The sequence below is a fragment of the Centropristis striata genome, chromosome 7 (genome assembly GCF_030273125.1).
Source record: "Centropristis striata isolate RG_2023a ecotype Rhode Island chromosome 7, C.striata_1.0, whole genome shotgun sequence".
NCBI lineage: Eukaryota > Metazoa > Chordata > Actinopteri > Perciformes > Serranidae > Centropristis > Centropristis striata.
This window is the reverse complement of record NC_081523.1, coordinates 33,417,463-33,436,254: the sequence shown is the minus strand read 5'-3', so window position 1 is coordinate 33,436,254 and position 18,792 is coordinate 33,417,463. Positions and strand designations below refer to the sequence as shown.

Sequence of the window (18,792 nt, the reverse complement as noted above, 5' to 3'; positions counted from 1 at the left end):
AGAGATTTTATTGTTGTGCATAATAAATGACTTGCAACTTGTATATTATTTCCTAATTTTCCTAATTACCTAATTTCTGGTTAGTGAGAAGCCGATTAGTTTGCATCTTTTAGGGGTTTAAAATGTGTATTAATGCACTAATTTATTAATGCAACAGGTTCAGTGTGTTTGAGTCACAGACTCTAAATGAATCATGTTAATAGAAATGTCCAGAGAAAAAGAGGTAGAAACATTTAACTTAATAAGCAAGCAGCAATATTAACTTCCTGTGTTTGTCTTTAATTCAAATTGTGTGAAACACAAGGTGTGTGTGTGTGTTCTGTGTGTGTCTCACAGCAGGAGATTTGCCGTGGTACTGGTGGCTCTGCTGCTGCAGCAGCTCCAGGGCCGAGGACGAGGACGAGTCTCCGCTCTGCTTCCCACTCACCGCTCCTCCTCGACCAGGAGGAGTCACCTCAGACTCCTCCCGGCCCGCCGTCTTCCCGTACAGAGGGTAGTGGAAACCTACACACACACACACACACACACACACACACACACACACACACACACACACACACACACACAGACACACACAGACACACACACACACACACACACACACACACACACACACACACACACACACACACACACACAGACAGACAGACAGATGACTTTATACAGTCTAACACAGAGATTCTCAGTCTTCATCTCTTCTCTACAGGTGCTGGAAAACCTTGAAATCCTTGATTTTTAATGTGATGATTTCTCGTTCTGAATAATTCTTGGATTCTGAATAAAGTGCTTGAAACTCGAGGTATCGACAGGATGCCAAGAAACATTTTTCTTTCATTTTTTCTGTATAATGTTGTCAATAAACATACTTTTTTGTTGTTTATAGCACAATACCATCTAATTTAATGTGATGAAGAAGTGAAATAACAGTAGAATATATATATCTATATATATATATATGTGTGTCACTTAGCACAGCTGTAAGCTGCTGTAAAAGCTTGAAAAGTGCTTGAATTTGACTTGAATTTGAAGTGTCTTGAACATTTTGTGAACTTGTGATTTCTGCATTTCACTTTGTTCTCTTTTACACTTTAAATTGTTTCATTAAATCCACCAAAAAAGAAACCACACTTGACCCTTAAAAGGTGAATTCATTTTTCATTAAAGGTGAAAATCAAGTCTTGGCTCAGATACTTAATAAATTTAATGCGGTTCAAACTTACATTTGGAGTTAACTCATGCATAAATTCATGCATTACATCATATTAAAAAGTTTTAATGGGGTTAATTAACGAGGTCTAAAGGAGCGAAGACTGTGATGGCTTCTATAAAAGAGGAGTGATTCTTACAGCTTACAATCCCCGAATCCCCATTTAAAACATCTTAATATAGAACTAACTATAAATATAACCAGATTCTGGTTTACAGGCCTGTTAGAGCACAAACTGTTTTGGATTTTCCTTCTTTCATGGCTAAAACATTTCAGCTCTTCAGGTGTTCAGTGAACGACTTCCTGATCTCACAAACTAACACTTTAACTGTCTGCAGCTCTTAAACATGAAACTGGAACTTGAAATGTATCTTATTATTATATTTTAACCCATTTATGCCGGGAAAGCCTTACTGCATTTCTACCATTAAAACCGGGGGCGCTGTTGCGTTATTCTACCATTAAAGCCGGGAAAGCGGATACGTCGTTTTGTAGTATTTGTAGTTTTTCCACCTATTTTCGGTCTCTTGGCCAATGAAATGCATCAGAATACATGTGGGAGTGTCGCAATGCAACATGGGACTTTTCAAGAACTGAAATCATGACTAAAGACGACTATAGCGGAAGGAGCTCAGATATAACAGGTAAAGCTCTCAAATACTTTTTGAATTTCATTTCTATCTGCTACAGAGGCTGTAAAATCTATTATGTAGTAGGTGTTGAATTTCCAGAAAAACTTCAGGTTTTAGGGAGTTATTTCATCTCAAATTAATGTTTTATTTTAATATTAACTATAGTAACATCTATGCTGTTTCGGGTCAATTTTGACCCGTATATATTTCACTAAGTATTGTTTTATAATCTTATATTCTAACTGAAACAACACAAACATTCTAATTTTTGCCAGGGAATTTAATAATATAGCGAAATTGATTTTTTGTTTCTGAAAAAGTCAAAAAGCCTTGATGCAATCAGCAAAAGTTATGTGGTGCTTTTACGCATTTAAACCTGAAACGGGTCGGTGCTGACCCCAACACAAGAGGAAGGTTAAAGTAACCCCAAATGTGTCCTCAGACTCTTACCTGGGTAGTTGTGGACCAGGGTCGGGGACACGCCTCTGTAGGAGCCCCCGCCGCTCTCACACATGGCCAGGTAGGGCGGGTAGGAGGAGTGCTGGTACTGGATGTAGGGCTGCTGGGGGGTCATGGGAGGAGACACCGCCGCCCGGGCGCTCTGGGACTCCTCGGTCAGGCCTCCCATCGCCTCCTGGCCCTGATCATCCAGCCCGTCCAGCCTGTCCGAGTCCTCCAGGTCGATGGCGGGTGGGAGATCGTGGACCCGGGCTTTTTTAGCGTCTCCCACGCCTCCTCCTGAGGTCATCTTGGCGCCGGCGGGCTCCACGGTAGCTCCCCACTCTTTGCCCCTGTCTGCTTCGCCCTCCTCGGCCTCCTCGCCGTGCTGTAGCTCTGAGTATTTGCTGTGAGCGAGGCAGTGGGCCCAGGCGGGGCCGTCTGAAGGCTAGATCGATGGGGACAAGTGTTGGTGCTAGTTGCAGTGTTTCCCCTATAATTGTTTGTTAACAGTGGTGGGTGGGAGTTCAACTTCGGTCCATGTCTCTGTTCCAGTTTTTGTTTTTATGGCCAGTTGCAGAGAAAAAACTAAAGCCTGAATGTTTAGCATTTTGTCTCTAATTTATGACTACATTGTTTCCTTTTTTAGCAGGGGTGGGGAATTTCTTGGTGCGGCGGGCCCACCGCTGCTGAGCGACTATAGAGGAAACACTGTGCACTTGAGTGAACAGAACCAGAGACAGAGCATCTATCACTGGCTCTGGGTGTGATGTTGATGAAGGATGACGACGTTTCAACGGCGGGCGGCCATTCAGAGGTGGGATGTGAGGAGTGTGGCGTCCCTCTCAATGACACGAATCAAGACACGTCTCACACACGATCAACGGCAGAATTTAGGCCGAAATGAAGGAAAAAAAACAACCTCCCAGACACGGCTCTCATTCGATCCACACAACCTTCTTTTCACATGACCCAGCATGGCTCGAGTTAGTGGTTTCGTGAGATGACATGGTTTAAAAATCTGTACAAGCTTTCTAAAAAAAAGCAGCTCATATAAAAACCAACACTCGTGTATAAGAAATGCTTCTTTTACTCCTTAATGTGTTTGTTTTTTTTACATTTACAGCTAAAGTTACACATTTCCCCCGTTAATTCTAAACATTAAAAACATTTGCATCCATCAAATTAAACCACAGGATTTTGGATTTCAACCAAAATGTCTAAAGGTGGATGTCAGAGTACAGCTACAGCACCACAGGAGGTCTTTGTCATTAGCACCTATTGGTTTAGCTGTACACAATGTGTGATTAATCTCTTTGTGACACTCAACAACAGTCATTAAAGCACACCCACAACACCAGCGGCGGCGGCGGCAGGTTAGAGACAGAGGGAGAAACTTACACTGGAATAGGAAACATTTGAGTCCAGATCTGTCTGACTGTTTGGGTTGTGGAGTGATGAAGAAGAGGAAGAGGATGGCGACTTGATGTCGTCGCAGTCTTTCATCGTCACCTGGTGCTGGTCCACCATGCCACCGTGCACCGCCTTCACCCCCAGACCCTGTCCCCTCTCTCCCCTCTCACTCAACTCCACGTAGGACAGGACAGGTTTGGGACAGCAACCTTTGGCGCCGTCCGGACCTTTACCTAGAATCGGTCCACCGGCTGAACCCCCGACCATGTGTTTATCGTCCTCGCTGTCTCGCACCCCCTGTCCCCTCTCGCCCCGATGCTTGCCGCTGTGCGTCTGGTCACAGCATTTGGAAGCCAGTAACAGTTTCTGGTCCATGTAGAGTCCTCTGGAGTACTGGCCGTAGTAGAGCGACTGGGCCAAGGCAGTCTGGGTCTGACTCATAGCGAGCTGGAGCTGAGACTGAGGCGGCCCGTCGCCTTTTTTTGACTCCGAGAACTCGTGGGAGGAGCCTTTGTCGTCCTCTTTCACGTCGTCCTTTCGGTCCTTCCCCTTGCCGTCGATGGCCGAGCTTTTGTGGAAAGTGACGCTGCTGCTGTTCTGCCTGTCCGACTGCATGTACCCTTGCAGGTAGTAGGGCTCGTAGCTGTGGTAGTACGGGGACTGGGGGTCTTTCGATGGTGGGGCAGATGCTGTGGGCGGCGTTTTACCAGAGTTGCCGTGGCTGCTGTTAGAGCTCACCTCTGAAGAAGCCGAGGAGGCAGACTTGGATCGGATTCCATCTGAGCGACATTCGGAAGACCCTCCGTCGTCTCCAGCGTCTGAGATGTCGGAGTAGGCGGGGCTGTTGTTCTTGCTGTCCACTGCCAGGCAACTACCGCTGGAGTCCAGCCGTGACGAGCCGCCAATGGACGGACTTGGAGCGTTGTCAGTGAAGGTGTAGACCTTGTCCGCCTCAGCTCGGATGCTGGCCATCCTGCTCTCCTGGCTCTCCGTGAGCCCATTCATCACATCCTGCTTACTGAGGTGCTCCTTCAGGAGGCTTCCAGAAATCTCCTTGATGCCCATTTTGGATCCGCCACCATCTTCCATTTTGATTCCCCCGCTGTCGCCATTTGGCGTCCTGGCTTGTGCATCTTTGTTATGCTTGTCCTTCAGCCTCCGTTTCTCTTTCTTCCTGGTCTCTTTGCTGCAGGTGACCAGCGTGGCTTTGACGAGGTTCGGCTCCACAACAATGCTCAGCTTTGGTTTGATGGGTTTCAGGGGAAGATTTTTACTAGTGAGGCCTACAGCTGCTATGGGCGAGGGCTGCTGGGAGGCGGCTGTATCTGCTGCGCCGCTCGGATACGGCGTGTTGGGTATGGCGATCAGCTTCGGGGGAGCAGGGGCCGGAGCGATCGGCCGGTTGGTCCGTGACTTGGACAGCTTCTCCACCTTCCCGTTGGCCTTCTTGCCCTTGTCACAGGGACCTCCCTTTTTGTCGATCAAGCCTTCGGCTTCCAGCTTGGGCATCTCGACGGTGGAGTTCCTGTCTGGGACCATGCAGTTCTCCAGAACCACGGTCATGTTGGAGATGATAGGAAGATTGCTGAGGTCATCGATCAGCCCGTCTTTCAGCAGTGAGGTTCTTCTGGTCTTGGGGTTGGCTGAGGGGCTGTGGTCGGTGCTGAGGAGTAGCCGCCGGTTCTTAGGAGACCCCACCGTGGTCACCTTATACAGAGGGGCGGGTTTCTTGGAGGAGCTGTTGGAATTCGTGCTGTTTGTCTCTGAGAGGTCATATGTCAAGTTACTGATGGTGTCATCACAGTCTGATAGTCTGTCTTCACTCTCTCCGTCCTTCATGGGCTCCAGCTCCGGCTTCCTCTGCTCCTCGGCCTCCAGGTGTGCATGCGTCTGGTGGTACCGCAGGCCGTTGATGTGCTTGTAGCGTTTAGTGCAGTTGGGGTGGGGGCAGTCAATGAGGATGGGTGGGGGAGGCGGCGAGGAGGCACAACCTCCTCCGGGGTCCATGAACGAGGGGTCAGATTTGCCCTGCGGCGTGGATGGGGCGCTGCGGGATTTGGCTCGGATCCTCTTCCCATTCCCGTTTTTGATGTCGTCAGAGGAGACCAAGCTGAGGTCCAGGTCGGCTGGTGGTTTGTTCTTTCGCTTCCCGGAGGAGAGAGAGGAGGTGCTGTTGGCAGGTTTCACCTCCTCCACAGTGAAGAAAGACGGAGGCGTTCGGCAGTTGCTGTTGATGAGGTTCAGGCTTCCTCTCCGTCCCTTGCTGCTGTGGATGGTAGCAGCGGCTCCGGCCACGCCGCCTCCACGGCTCCTGTGCTGTGAGAGACCCCTGACTTTGGTGGCAGGGGCCGGCTCGACGCAGGGCCGCTCCGCCATGGCCATTCGCATCCGTTTGCCTCGACCACGCCCACCGGGCAACTCAGGGTCACTGGAGGGCGACTCACAAAACCTGGACAGAGGACGAAACAAAGCATGGATTTATTACACAAGTATTAAAGTGCCTGCAAAAAATGAGCCCAGTGCAATACACATAAACTAAACTCTAGCTTCCACTGCCTCCAGTGTCTTTGGGTATAAAAAAGATGACGGCACCCCAAAAACAGTAAAAAACCCAACGGGGTGGTGGCAAGTAAGAAAACAATTACAAGGAGATGGTTAAGCCTGACCCTGGATTTGAATGATTCTAGAGATATTTAGGATGGAAAAACTAACCTATCAATTAAGGCTCCAAAAGGACAAATTTTACCTAATTTGGAACAACTGGATTTTATTCATAGCCCCCACAAGAACAGCCTTTATTTGATCTCACTGGTAATATTGTTTTGTAATTGCTGTGAAATTTAAGTTACTAGAGGAGAGTGGACGCTACAAAGAACAAACGATATATGATCCATGATCCGTGACTATACTCTCTTTGGACTCGTGTGCCTGGATGGTTGGAGATGTGTTCGTTCTTGGACTCAAAGCAAATAAAACCGGAAGGACATTTGCTTTTATTTCTACCAATGTTGTTGTGCTGGTGTATTTACATGCCTACTCCAAATAAAGATACAATTAAAAAAAAACAAAAAAAACAAAGGGATCCATGAGTGATAGGCTGATCTGGGCGGCGGTAGCTCCGTCCACTGGGACTTGTCTTGGAAACTGAAGTGTAACTGGATATGAGTGTGAAAAGTGTATTGTGGCGTCCCATCATTCTGACATCTCACATTTGTGAAATGTTTATATCTAATTCAAGGGGAAAAAACAACAACGGAATAAAAGAAACAATAATTTCCCAGGAGACAAATGATTGTGCCATCACAGAAGAAACGCTGTCTCCGTGTTTTTATATCTCTTAATATCAATAAGTGTAGCATATTGTTAGAAAAGCAGATACTTTTAGGAGGTAAGAAACTTTATTTATAGCATCTTTCAAGAACAGAATGTCAGAAAGTGCTTCTCCAAGGAAAGGAGGCAGCTGCCATAAAGAAAACAAACGTAAACGCAGATTATAACCCATTTTAGTCACTCAATATCACTCTGTTAACCAGTTACCATTCAAGGTCCTTTTTTTTTTGAGAATTAGTGGTTGTGTTTAGGGGGAGATAGCAGGTCAACAATAAATGCCACATAGGAGTGGTGAACATCATCTGAAAGCTGTAAACCTGAAGATTAATTTTAGATGCAGCTCAGCACTGTGTGTCAAGTTGTTCTGGTCAAGAATATCTAATAAATTGACTTAATCAATTAAATATTTATTTATTGAAACCAATTAAGGTGTATAAAAGGTATTAACAAAACATGAGTGGACGCGTAACACTCATTTGGTGCTGAATTATGCAATTTTATTCATATCAAGAATGGATAAAAAAAGTCTAAAAGACCCTCCAGAATATTACATCAATATTGAAATATGAAAAAATTTGGTGCTTTTATCCGACGTGACCCCTTTATTTTGCTAAGCCGTCTGACTATTAACAGTGTCCTAGTGTCTTGTAACAAATCAATTAAGCAGGGAAATAACTCAACCATGTACGCATTTATGAATAATATTCAAAAAAGAATCAGCAGGCATCTTCTCCTATCACACCAAAATCACATCAAAAATCACATTGTATCTTTCACAATGTCTTGTATTACATCTTATCGTATCACGTTGTATTATTTATTATTGTTTGGTGTTACACATTTCATGTGACACAGTGTTGTATTGTGCTGTGTTTTTGTCGAGAAACAAAGCTTTTTCAATCCTGATTGAAAAAACCCATCGAGCTGCAAACAAAGCTTTGTTTCCCGTGGATGCTGAAAGGTTTTTTTAACCCGAGAACAACTTGTTCACATCGTCACCCAAACTGAACTCTTGTTCCATCAGACAAAAAAAAAAAAACCTGGCAGATAACAGATTATCATTCAAGGCTCATGTGGACCACTTTACCCAGACGTCAAGGATAAAAATTGATTTTTTTTCCCTTTACAAAGCCTGCTTCTCTTTTGATAACATTAAAAAAAACCTGTAGGATCCACAGTTATCTCTGTATTTGATATGGAGACATTGTGTATTCACATGCCGTCCCTTCTGCTTTGAAGTCTTTTGATGCTGTTTACCAGAGCGGCTCACATCTTAACACTGGAGATGCTTCTCTACACTCACACATTGTTATTTATATCAGAAACCTGTTGGCCAGGATGAGGAAGATGCACTGCTTCATATTTATCCACAGAGTAAGGCTCTGTTTCCCAAGCTAGACCCTGAACCTTGCATATGTGGCCTTTCAGAGCGTTAATTATGACACTAACGTCTCAGGACTCGATGAAAAATATTCTGACCTTGGAAAGACTGTTTTTTGGGTGTTAATCACCTTATTAATAGAACAGACTGCAGAGCACGTTGAGACTAGACTTGGTCCCCCTCTGTGATTCTGTAACGATCATATCTCACATTTCTTATGATGTTTGTAATTGCTTTTTTTTTTTTTTTTTTCATCAGTGTGTCCCTGAATGTCACTGAAGCTGCTGGAACATTCGACTGAAATTTTATGGAATTTATGGACGGCATTTCAAGGTTATTTGTTGCTCTCATGCCTCTATTTAAGATTTTGATCAACTGAGTGATCCAAAGGATTTCATTCGTGGGGCCTTAATCACAGTACACATTGGGGGGTAAAAGTTCCCCCAATGAGGTTTTGATTTAGACCATTTTCTGCTCTAATAATGTGCATAAAATCTGGCACTAATTGACATACATCTCCAGTAGTATACCAGGGTATTAAGACATCCAGATGGTTTTTAACACCGTCAAAAATAAAGAAGCTGTTTTTTCAGTCTATTTAAACTGATTTTTTAAATGTGTAATGCACAGCAGCTGCCACCAGAGGGCAGTCTCCAAGCAGCTAAGATGAGAAACATGACGACTTACAGGACCTCTAAAACTAGAATGACTCTCTTCCTGCCAGCCGATACGGACCAAGCTTCATATTGGGTGATTTTTTACATTTTATTTTGCAAGTTTAATGGAGTGCAACAGAGAGGAGCTGCAGTGATGTTGTCACGGACAACAAACACATTTAACAAGAATGCACTGATGTTTGAAATCTAGGTTCAAAGAAGAGAGAATAACCACTAACCTAGACCGGATAATAGTTTTCTTGAGATTGTGAAACATAGCCTATATATCCTGTGATGTTATGCCCATATTTAACAGGGTCCCTTGACCCCTCACTTCAAGGTATCTGAATGAAAATGGGTTTGTGGGTACCCAGGAGTCTCCTCTTTACAGACATGCCCACTTTATGCCAAACGAACCATGCAGTGTTTCTCCTGCAGTAAAATGTGTTATTGTGTCCTCTTGTATATGTGAATCTTTGTGCATCCTGGGGTCTCTAAACAGTCTGTGAGCTGCATAAATCGGGTCTGACTAGAAAGCTAAGACTCTTGTCTTGTCAGAAAGAAGGTGAATAACAATCCAAAATTGGCCTAAATTTATGGAAAGGAGAAAACTGAAATGTCCACTTTATATTGATCCCACTCAGTGTTTCTCCTGAAGTAAAATGTGTTGTTTTGTCCTGTTGTATGTGAATATTTGTGCACACTGGGGTCCTAAACAGTCTGTGAGCTGCATAAATTGGGAATGAGAACGAGAAAAAACTCTGTGTGTGAACCCTGGCTGCTTTTCTGTTTCATATGATACTTTATTAAATATTTGGGCTGTTTTTAGACGTGACATGCCCACTTGCACTTAATCAGAAGCTGTCTGCAGCAGAACCCATGCAGTGTTTCTCCTGCAGTAAAATGTGTTATTGTTTCCTTTTGTGTGTGAGTATTTGTACATCCTGGGGTCCCTAAACAGTTTGTGGGCTGCATAAATCGGGTCTGACTGAAAAGCTGAGAATCTTGTGGATTCAATGAGCCCAATGTTCTTCATGTGTGATGATGCTAGTGAGTGAAACTTGAGCTCAGTGTATAAAATGAGCTGCTGTGACGTCTAGGATAATCACAGCCTCGTGAAACTTTACAGCCACAAACTAGAGACCTAGAGCATTCAGAGGATGGATGGCTTACTTTTCTATATATGTTTGTTAAATTTTGTGCTTTTACTGTAATGATTGCATCATTTAGTCTTTCAGTTTCCCGACAGACTGATAATGAATCAGCAGAGAGGAAGCATTTTATTTACTCTGAATTATATAATAAAAACAGCATTCAGACGTCAGCAGAGTCCAAATGGAAAAAACATTTTAGTCCCTGGATTCTGAGATTAAGCTGTAATTGCCATGACAACAATCATTTACATACAGCAGCAGTAATTGAGAGGTTTCAGCGCGGCAAGGAGGGACTGTCACAGTTTCCACCGAGCAATTAGAAAAAGCTCTCTCCATTTGTGAAACAGTTTCTGTTAGAGCTCATCACGGAACAACAGCTGACAGTCAATTTAGCCCTTTTATCATTTCAGCAGCATTAAAGCACTTTGTATAAAAATATCTGCTGCTTTCAGTGAATCAAATAAACAATTACCAGCAAATAAAAGCCAATAAGAATAACAATAAAAATGATTAAACATGACGGCTCAAACAGGGAAATACACCGAGCAGATGTGAGTCAGAATAATTATATGAAGCCTCTCCTTAAATAAAATGTGTTTACAATTAGAATAAGAATTGATATCAAATATAATTTAAGGCCTGATTTCACTGATCTGAGAGCCGGACTCACAGGACGTCTGACAGAAACACAGCTGATGGAAAAAAAGCATCAACTCGTCATGCAGACAGAAAAATAGTCCTAATTTTGTACATTTGTGTTTCCTGTGAAGAGCCGATCACAATCCAGCCTGAGGAACATGAGATGGTGCTTTTTATGATTGGCGAATGAGGAACAAATGCACCTTAGAAACGTTTAGAATCAGCTGTAGCATTGATGCTTGTATGATTCACTTAATATTTGTAATTGTTTTGGGGTTTTTTGTTGTTGTTTTTTTTGTCATTTTAGGTAATTTTAGGTCTTTTATTGGTCATCATTTTTTGGCATTTTGTATAATTTTGTGCCTTCTTTGCTAATTTTACGTCTTTTTTTGATAACCTTACATCTTTTTTGGTCATTATACGTCTATTTTTGGTCATTTTATGTCTTTACATACATTTAATAACTAATCCTTTTTTTCTTTTCTGTCTTATACAGATTTATGTTATTTTGTTAAGTCTGGGATCAGGAGGCTTTAATAGAAACCAGAAACAATGTAAAGCTGTTTTTTTCATATTTTGAATGCTCCTGAATCCTATATTTCAATAAAACAACAACAACACACAATTAAAGATCACTAGAATAATGACCATGTAACTAACCTCATGATTTAATAAATATCTGTACCTAACACAAAAAAGAAGAAAAAGAAACGGAGGGAGAAAAAGTAAAAAGAGAGTGCAGCATCACCTCGGAGGAGCCCAGTCGTGTTTGGTGCAGTCTAACAGCGTTCCCACGTAGGTTCTCTTCCTCCACGTCACGTTCACCACCAGCACACCTGTCAGTCACACGGGACAAAAGAACAGTTAGTACTGGACCTATTTGGACCACAACAGACACACAGTGAGTCCTTCTGATGCTGCATGAAGTCAATCTGTCAGTAATTACTCAGATGAGAAGAACTCCATATTTTTGAGAAGAAATAAGATCTTGAAATGCATTTTTTTATGAGGAGAGATTTTCATATCAATCACAGAACAGAAAACTTAAACACAAAGTTTGAGTATTACAGAGTCAAACAGTGCTGCAGGAGTTCAGAGGTGCGATTGGTTTGCAGGAGCAGAAAATATCAAAGCGCCTGTCTGAGAGCAGCTTTCACCTTCTGCTCACCTTTCCTCACAGTTTCAGAGCTGCACTTCACTGTTGCATATATCAGCCTCTGTGGCTCTGCAGAAATACTCCTTTCTTTGTTCTCTCTTGTATCTAATAAGAAAAACTAATGAAACACTAATAAAAGACAAATGTGCAGCAATAAAACAAGGAGCACAGTGAACCTTGGCAGAAGGGGAAATCGATGTGACGAGCAGACAGCAGTTAACAGTTTGGAAATGAAAAGCCGCAGCAGCAACCTGAAGGACTGAGTTCACAGTTTTTAAGAGGCTCAAATTGTTTTCCAAACCGTTCGTTACAGCTTCTGTGAAATCGCTCAGACTGATAGCGGTCAGCAGCAGAGGGAAATACTGTCTTCTGTTCCTGTCAGAAGGAAAATCTGAAAGGTTTAAAGTCTTTTAAAGTCCACCCTTCAGCCATCTGTAGTAAACCTCTCTCTCTCTTCCTCTTTCTCTCCCTCTCTCCGTCTCTCTCTTTCTTCCTCTCTCTGTCTACCTCTCTCTCTATTAGGGGTTTTCCACCGGTTCCTGGCCAGTGCCCTAATTGCGAACGGTTCTTTTCCTCCAAAGAGCCGACTCCCAGCTGGGAAAACTGGTTCCACAGCGGCACCAACTCTCTGCTGGTCTTGAACCGTGAACCGCTACCTCAGGGGGCTGGGGGCGGAGCTATAAGACTCAGTGCCATTGACAGAGACCAACTAAAACGTGCATCATTCATTTATTTGATTTGTTTAACTGCAATGTGATTAATACGGGCTATCGCTAGCATGCTAGCATTAGCGGCTGATTGATAGCGTGCTAGCCTTAGCGCGCTAGCAAGACCAAGACCAACTTGGTGCCGTTGAGAGAGACCAATTAAAATGTGTATAATTCATTTATTTGATTTGTTTAACTGCAATGTGATTGATACGGGCTATCGCTAGCGTGCTAACGTTAGCGGGAGATCGATAGCGTGCTAACGTTAGCAGGAGATCGATAGCGTGCTAACGTTAGCAGGAGATCGATAGCGTGCTAACGTTAGCGGCCCATCATAGCGTGCTAACATTAGCGGCTGATAATTGCACTCTAATGTTAGCGGTCGATCATTGCGTGCTAACGTTAGCAGCCTGTCATAGCGTGCTAGTGTTAACAGGCTAGCAAGACCAAGACCAACTCGGTGCCGTTGAGCGCGTTAGCTTTCAACAAAGTCCAACATTAACATGTTACATTCAGTGTTAATAATAATGTATTCAGCGTCCATACTGATCAAGATAAGCAGCAGATGTGTTGTAGAGACATGTAGTCTGCCTGTTGTTATACTTTCCAAGAGGGCAGAGACATATTCAGACGTTAACAGTGATGTGATGACGTTGCTTTAGAGTCTGTGGAAAAGCAAACAGTTCAGAGCTGGTTCGCAAGTTGAACCAACTGCTAACCACACGAGCACTGGCCAGGAACCTGCTCCCACTCAGAAACCCTATCGGTCTCTCCCTCTCTCTCTAACTGACATTTGAAAACCATTAACCTCCGTTTTGTGATGCGCCAGCGGCAGCGCAGATTAAATCAAATCCTGGATGCATTACAGTTTCAGAACAAGGTTTGACTGCAACACGCGACTCTTTGCTCTTCAATTAAGCCTGATGGCTGCCACCGCTGCCACAACACACTCTCACGGATAAATCAGAGTCGGGGAACACGGCCAAGTGTGTCGCTCAGTTTAACAAAAGGTGGAAGTGATCAGGGTGCTCTCTGATGAGACAGATGGATTTGATCAACCAAATATTCCCACTGTTCTCTGTAAATGCCCGTTAAGTAGCTCTGATGTTAGATGAAATTTTTTTCTAATATTTTCTGCAAGGTTTTGTAAAGGTGGTCGTGTATACAGAAAGTTAAGACAACACAAGGGTTAACGGCTACAGCATTACATTAAATGGAAATATTCGACATACAGCATGTAAACATCATATCCTGGATAAATATGCTCCAACTCCAGAGAAAATTGGGATCCTGCAGCATGTAAACATCTTATTCAGGTCTGTGCTCAGTCTGCCATCTGCACTAGTGGCAGTAAAACCAGTCGGTGGCAGCAGCCGGGGCTCTTTTTTATGACAACATTGACAAAGAAACTATATTTTATGTTCATCTTTAAACCAACCTGGGTTCATTCTCAGATATACACTGCACTGACTTACATCTTTTTTGGTCATTTTACGTATTTTATTGGTCATTTTCTGTCCTCTTTTGTGTCTTTATTGGTCATTTTACATCTTTTTTTGGTGATTTTGTGTCTTGTTTGTCATTTTGTGTCTTTTTCGGTCATTACATTTTGTATTTCTTTTGGGGGGGGTCATTTCACATCTTTTTGTTCGTCATTTTATGTCTTCTTTTGTCCTTTTGTGCCTTTTTTGTTTCATTTTTGTGATTTTACGTCTTTTTTGGGTAATTTTACAGAAAGTTAAGACAACACAAGGGCTAACGCTGCAGCATCACATGAAAAGGAAATATTGGACATACCGTGTTAAACATCATATCCTGGATAAATATGCTTGTTTGAGTGCTCCAACTCCAGAGAAAATTGGGATCCTGCAGCATGTAAACATCTTATTCAGGTCTGTGCTCAGTCTGCCATCTGCACTAGTGGCAGTAAAACCAGTCGGTGGCAGCAGCCGGGGCTCTATTTTATGACAACATTGACAAAGAAACTATATTTTATGTTCATCTTTAAACCAAACTGGGTTCTTTCTCTGATATACACTGCACTGACTTACATCTTTTTTGGTCATTTTACATCTTTTTTTGGTGATTTTGTGTCTTGTTTGTCATTTTGTGTCTTTTTCGGTCATTACATTTTCATTTCAAATCTTTTTTTTCGTAAACCAAACTGGGTGCAGTGTGTCATTCTCAGATACACTGCACTGACTTCTATTAACAAGAAACCTGGATAATGTTTGAAGCTTCATCATGTTTCCTCTCTAATAAACAAGCATCTTTCAAAGTTCGGCTCCGTGTTTTCATAGTATCCAGGCTCGGATTGAGCTGTTGTCACGTCTGTTTGGCTTTAAAAAATTGAGCATCCGTATCTCACAGACTTCAGGGTTTGTTTGTTATGATTGAGTGAAAAAGAAAATGTTCTCTCTCTTTCTGCCTCCTCGCCTGCTGCACACTATTTCAACACAAATGCATTTAAATATGAATGTCTTTCCTTCGTTCCAAGCTGTTTTAATAACCTCTCTATCATCTGGTCTGTTGATCTGATGATTTTTGTAACTTGCAGTCGTTTCTGCTGCTAAATTGAGGCGTGACATGCACCTTTCTCTGCACCGTCACTCGCACTCTCTCAGCCTGTTGGTCTATTTATTCTCCCTCTGCTCTGCCAACATTGCTGCTGTGAGTGTTTCCACAATCATATTTTCTGCTGCTTTAAGCTCTCAGTAAGTGTGTGCACACTGTCTGTCTGCAGCAATTATTGTGTTTAAACTAGTGTAAACTGTCATCTGTGCAGAGGTTCTCTCGGCACTGTAATGGACAAATCTACACAACCCCGTCTCCTCAAAATTACATTTATAGCACTCAATTGTTTTCCCACTTATGTTGTGCTGCCTGACTGGAGGTGGTCAGGGGGGTGGAGGACTGACTGAGGTCCACATCCTGCTTGTTGTCAAAAACACCTTGGTTAAGCATTAAGGTTAAAGAACATTTGTAGATTAATGTAAATGTTGCCTCTTGTTAGCAACCAATTTGTCTTTTTTGGTCACTTTAAATATTTTTTGGTCATTTTACGTCTTTTTTTTGTTATTTTTTGTCTCTTTTTTGGTCATTTTAATTATTTTTGGCCCATTTTAAATCTTTTTTTGTCATTTTGTGTCTTTTTGGTTTTTACAGTACAGTGTGTATGTGCTGCAGCCGCATGTTTTCAGTTAAGATTTTTGGTCATTTTACGTCTTTTATTCGTCATTTTGTCTTTTATTGGTAGGCTAAGCAAGTGTGTGTGTACATTGTCTGCATTTTTTCAGAATCTTTTTCTACTACTGGCTGTAATAAATAACTGTATAGAAGTCTATTAGAAACAGACGCTTCTTTTTACTTGCTTTCTGACCTCAGTAAACATTCTCATAATGAGTTTATGGTCTCAGTCGTTAGTTTCAAGTCTTCTTCAACACAGCATGCTGTTCATTTACTAAATGATGGCCCCTCAGTAAAAGCAGCGGGCTTTGATGTTGATATGACAGAGCAGCGGGTGCTACATGCTCCTTTCATAGCGTTGTTTCATGCCGGGACATTTACGTCTCCGTAACGCAGTCTGAGCGGGATGCCGTGATCAAATGATCCCACCAATTTTCCTCCTTCAGAGGTAGTCACAGAGAAGCAACATTGGTGGGACTGTTGGAAGCAGGACAAATATGAACGGGACATCCCGGCAAGGCAGAGTATTTGGTCCGACAGTCATCCAATCAATGTTCAGCGGCTGCAGTTGCCGTCGCTAACTGTGCACAGTGTCCGCCACGGATTGTAAACACACCGGCATGCTAACTGTACAGAGTGTCCAGTGCTTGATGTAAACAAACGGAGGTTAACTGAACACATGCGGCTGCAGCACATACACACTGTACTGCAACAGAGCTAACTGTTAGCCTATTGGCACTGTGCTATGGTGCAGCACTGCTTCTGCTCTGTTGCACGTCACTATCGTCTCCTCCCACTATCGTCTCCTCCCACTATCGTCTCCTCTCACTATCGTCTCCTCCCACTATCGTCTCCTCCCACTATCGTCTCCTCCCACTACCGTCTCCTCCCACTATCGTCTCCTCCCACTACCGCCTCCTCTCACTATCGTCTCCTCCCACTATCATCTCCTCCCACTATCCTCTCCTCCCACTATCGTCTCCACCCACTACCGTCTCCTCCCACTATTGTCTCCTCCCACTATCGTCTCCTCATACTATTGTCTCCTCCCACCTCGTCCGTGATGCTGGACTGCACTATGAAAGGGCAGAATATCACTCCTTCCCTGGATCACTATGAACGCCCTAAGGTGAAAAGCCGGCACAGATCATTCCGGTAAGATAGCGGGACATATGTGGGACCGCACTATGAAAGGGCCTACAGACTTACATTGATAAAGAAACGTGACAAAATCAAAACTCAGAAAAAAGCCTTGTTTCACTGTGAGAATTTGATCCATTCGGCCCGATTACATTTGGGAAGTCGAGAAGTTTTATTCATACTTCAAGTAAGCTAAACAGTCTTTAGTGCGCTGCTCATTGGGCCAAATAGACACAGAAGAGCAGCAGAAGATCCAGGTGTTTTTATGCATGGAAGTAAAACTTTTTGGCTTCATGCTCCAGTGAGCAGCTTTCATAGGAATGAACAGAGCCCCACCTCCAACACTGCATCAGTTCTCTTTTTACTTCTATTGACTCACCCTGGCCTCTAAATATGGTCACTTCTGGTGCTAAAAAACAGTCTACAATGTGCTTTTCTTGTACACTCTAGTAATCTGGTACAGACACATCTTTTATTGGTAATTTTACATCTTTTTTTTACATTTTACATCTTATTTCAGTAAGATCTTTGTAAGATTTCTGGTATATGAGAGTGGTATCGATCTTTTCATCTCACTCTCCATCTGACAGTAAATCACTGCGTCTCCTGGAAATGGTGCACTATTCCTTTAATAGCGAATAACATAAATCTGCAAGTGTTTCTAGCACCTGATTATTTTACATGTGTGTTTACAAGACAGTAATTATATACAGTCCTTGTAATTTACTGTATCTCTGGCTTCATGTCAGACAGATCGTCCTGAAGTCAGACAGTCTGTGGAGCTCTGCTAAGAGTCGAGCCAATCACCATCTGATTAGCACTCATCAGTCTGTGGTCTCCTGCAGGGAGGAGAGGAGGAGGGTGGAGGGTGGAGGGGTTTAAAGCTGAAATGGTGGTCTCGCCGTCTTCTTCTTCTCCATTCTGTCTTTCCAATTAGTATTCTGCTTAATTAACATGCAGCCGGCATCTTCCCCCTTGTATCCCTCCGCCGTCACGAGGAGGGGGCTCTTCAGTTATTCCTCCGCCTCCTGAACCGTCGTCCCCGAGCAGCAGGGAGGACGCCTCAGGATAAAAAACTCTCACATGTCTGTCTCTCTTTGTCTTTGCCGTTCTCCGCCTCTGACGTTGTCAATCGAAAGCGATCCTTCTTCATCCCTCTATCTGTTTCTCTCTGTCTGTATCTTTACATCCCTCTCCATCCCTCCCTCCCCCCTGGTGGTTTAAAAATACAGACAGAAGCCTCTGTTGCCATTCTGTCCATCTCCTCGCTTCTCTCTCTCTCTCTTTCCTCCGTCCATCCTGTCAGACTGGGCGCTGAATCCATTTTCTCGCTCCTCTTCTCATATTTATGTCTCCTTTATCCTCTTCTGTCCCTCCATCTTTGTCCTTGTTCTTCAGACTCTGAATAAAATACTGTATGCCTGCATATTAGTATATATTTGCTGCTTATATATACATATATATGGTATCATTTATGTATCCCGTCTCTGTGCCTCGCTTCACTGATGCTGCTGCAGTTTGTTTACCCTCAAACCTGGAAACTGGAAGCTTTGATGTTTTCTGTTTGCATTTATTTCTTCCACTAAGAAGCAACGTGCTCAGTGCTGCCTGTCTCAGAAATATGTGAGCAGATTTGAGAGAAATTTGGTGGAAAGTTCATGGACGGGCCACTGAATAAGTGACTCATTTCTGGTGTAAATCCAGGGGATTCTTTTTTAAAAGACTTATTGAGGATGGATGGATGTATGGATGG

General features: G+C 43.1%; 1 protein-coding gene across 1 annotated transcript in view; it reads right to left on the bottom strand.

Annotated features, from left to right (window-relative positions):
* The window catches only part of znf608 (zinc finger protein 608), an 88,894-nt gene that overhangs the window by 5,397 nt on the left and 64,705 nt on the right, over positions 1-18,792 (bottom strand). The window contains exons 4-7 of the mRNA XM_059336332.1: positions 11,599-11,686; positions 3,679-6,139; positions 2,290-2,725; positions 335-504 (exon numbers count right to left, since the gene is read on the bottom strand). Of these exons, the coding sequence (XP_059192315.1) occupies positions 335-504; positions 2,290-2,725; positions 3,679-6,139; positions 11,599-11,686 (3,155 nt within the window). The remainder of the gene's footprint in view (positions 1-334; positions 505-2,289; positions 2,726-3,678; positions 6,140-11,598; positions 11,687-18,792) is intronic.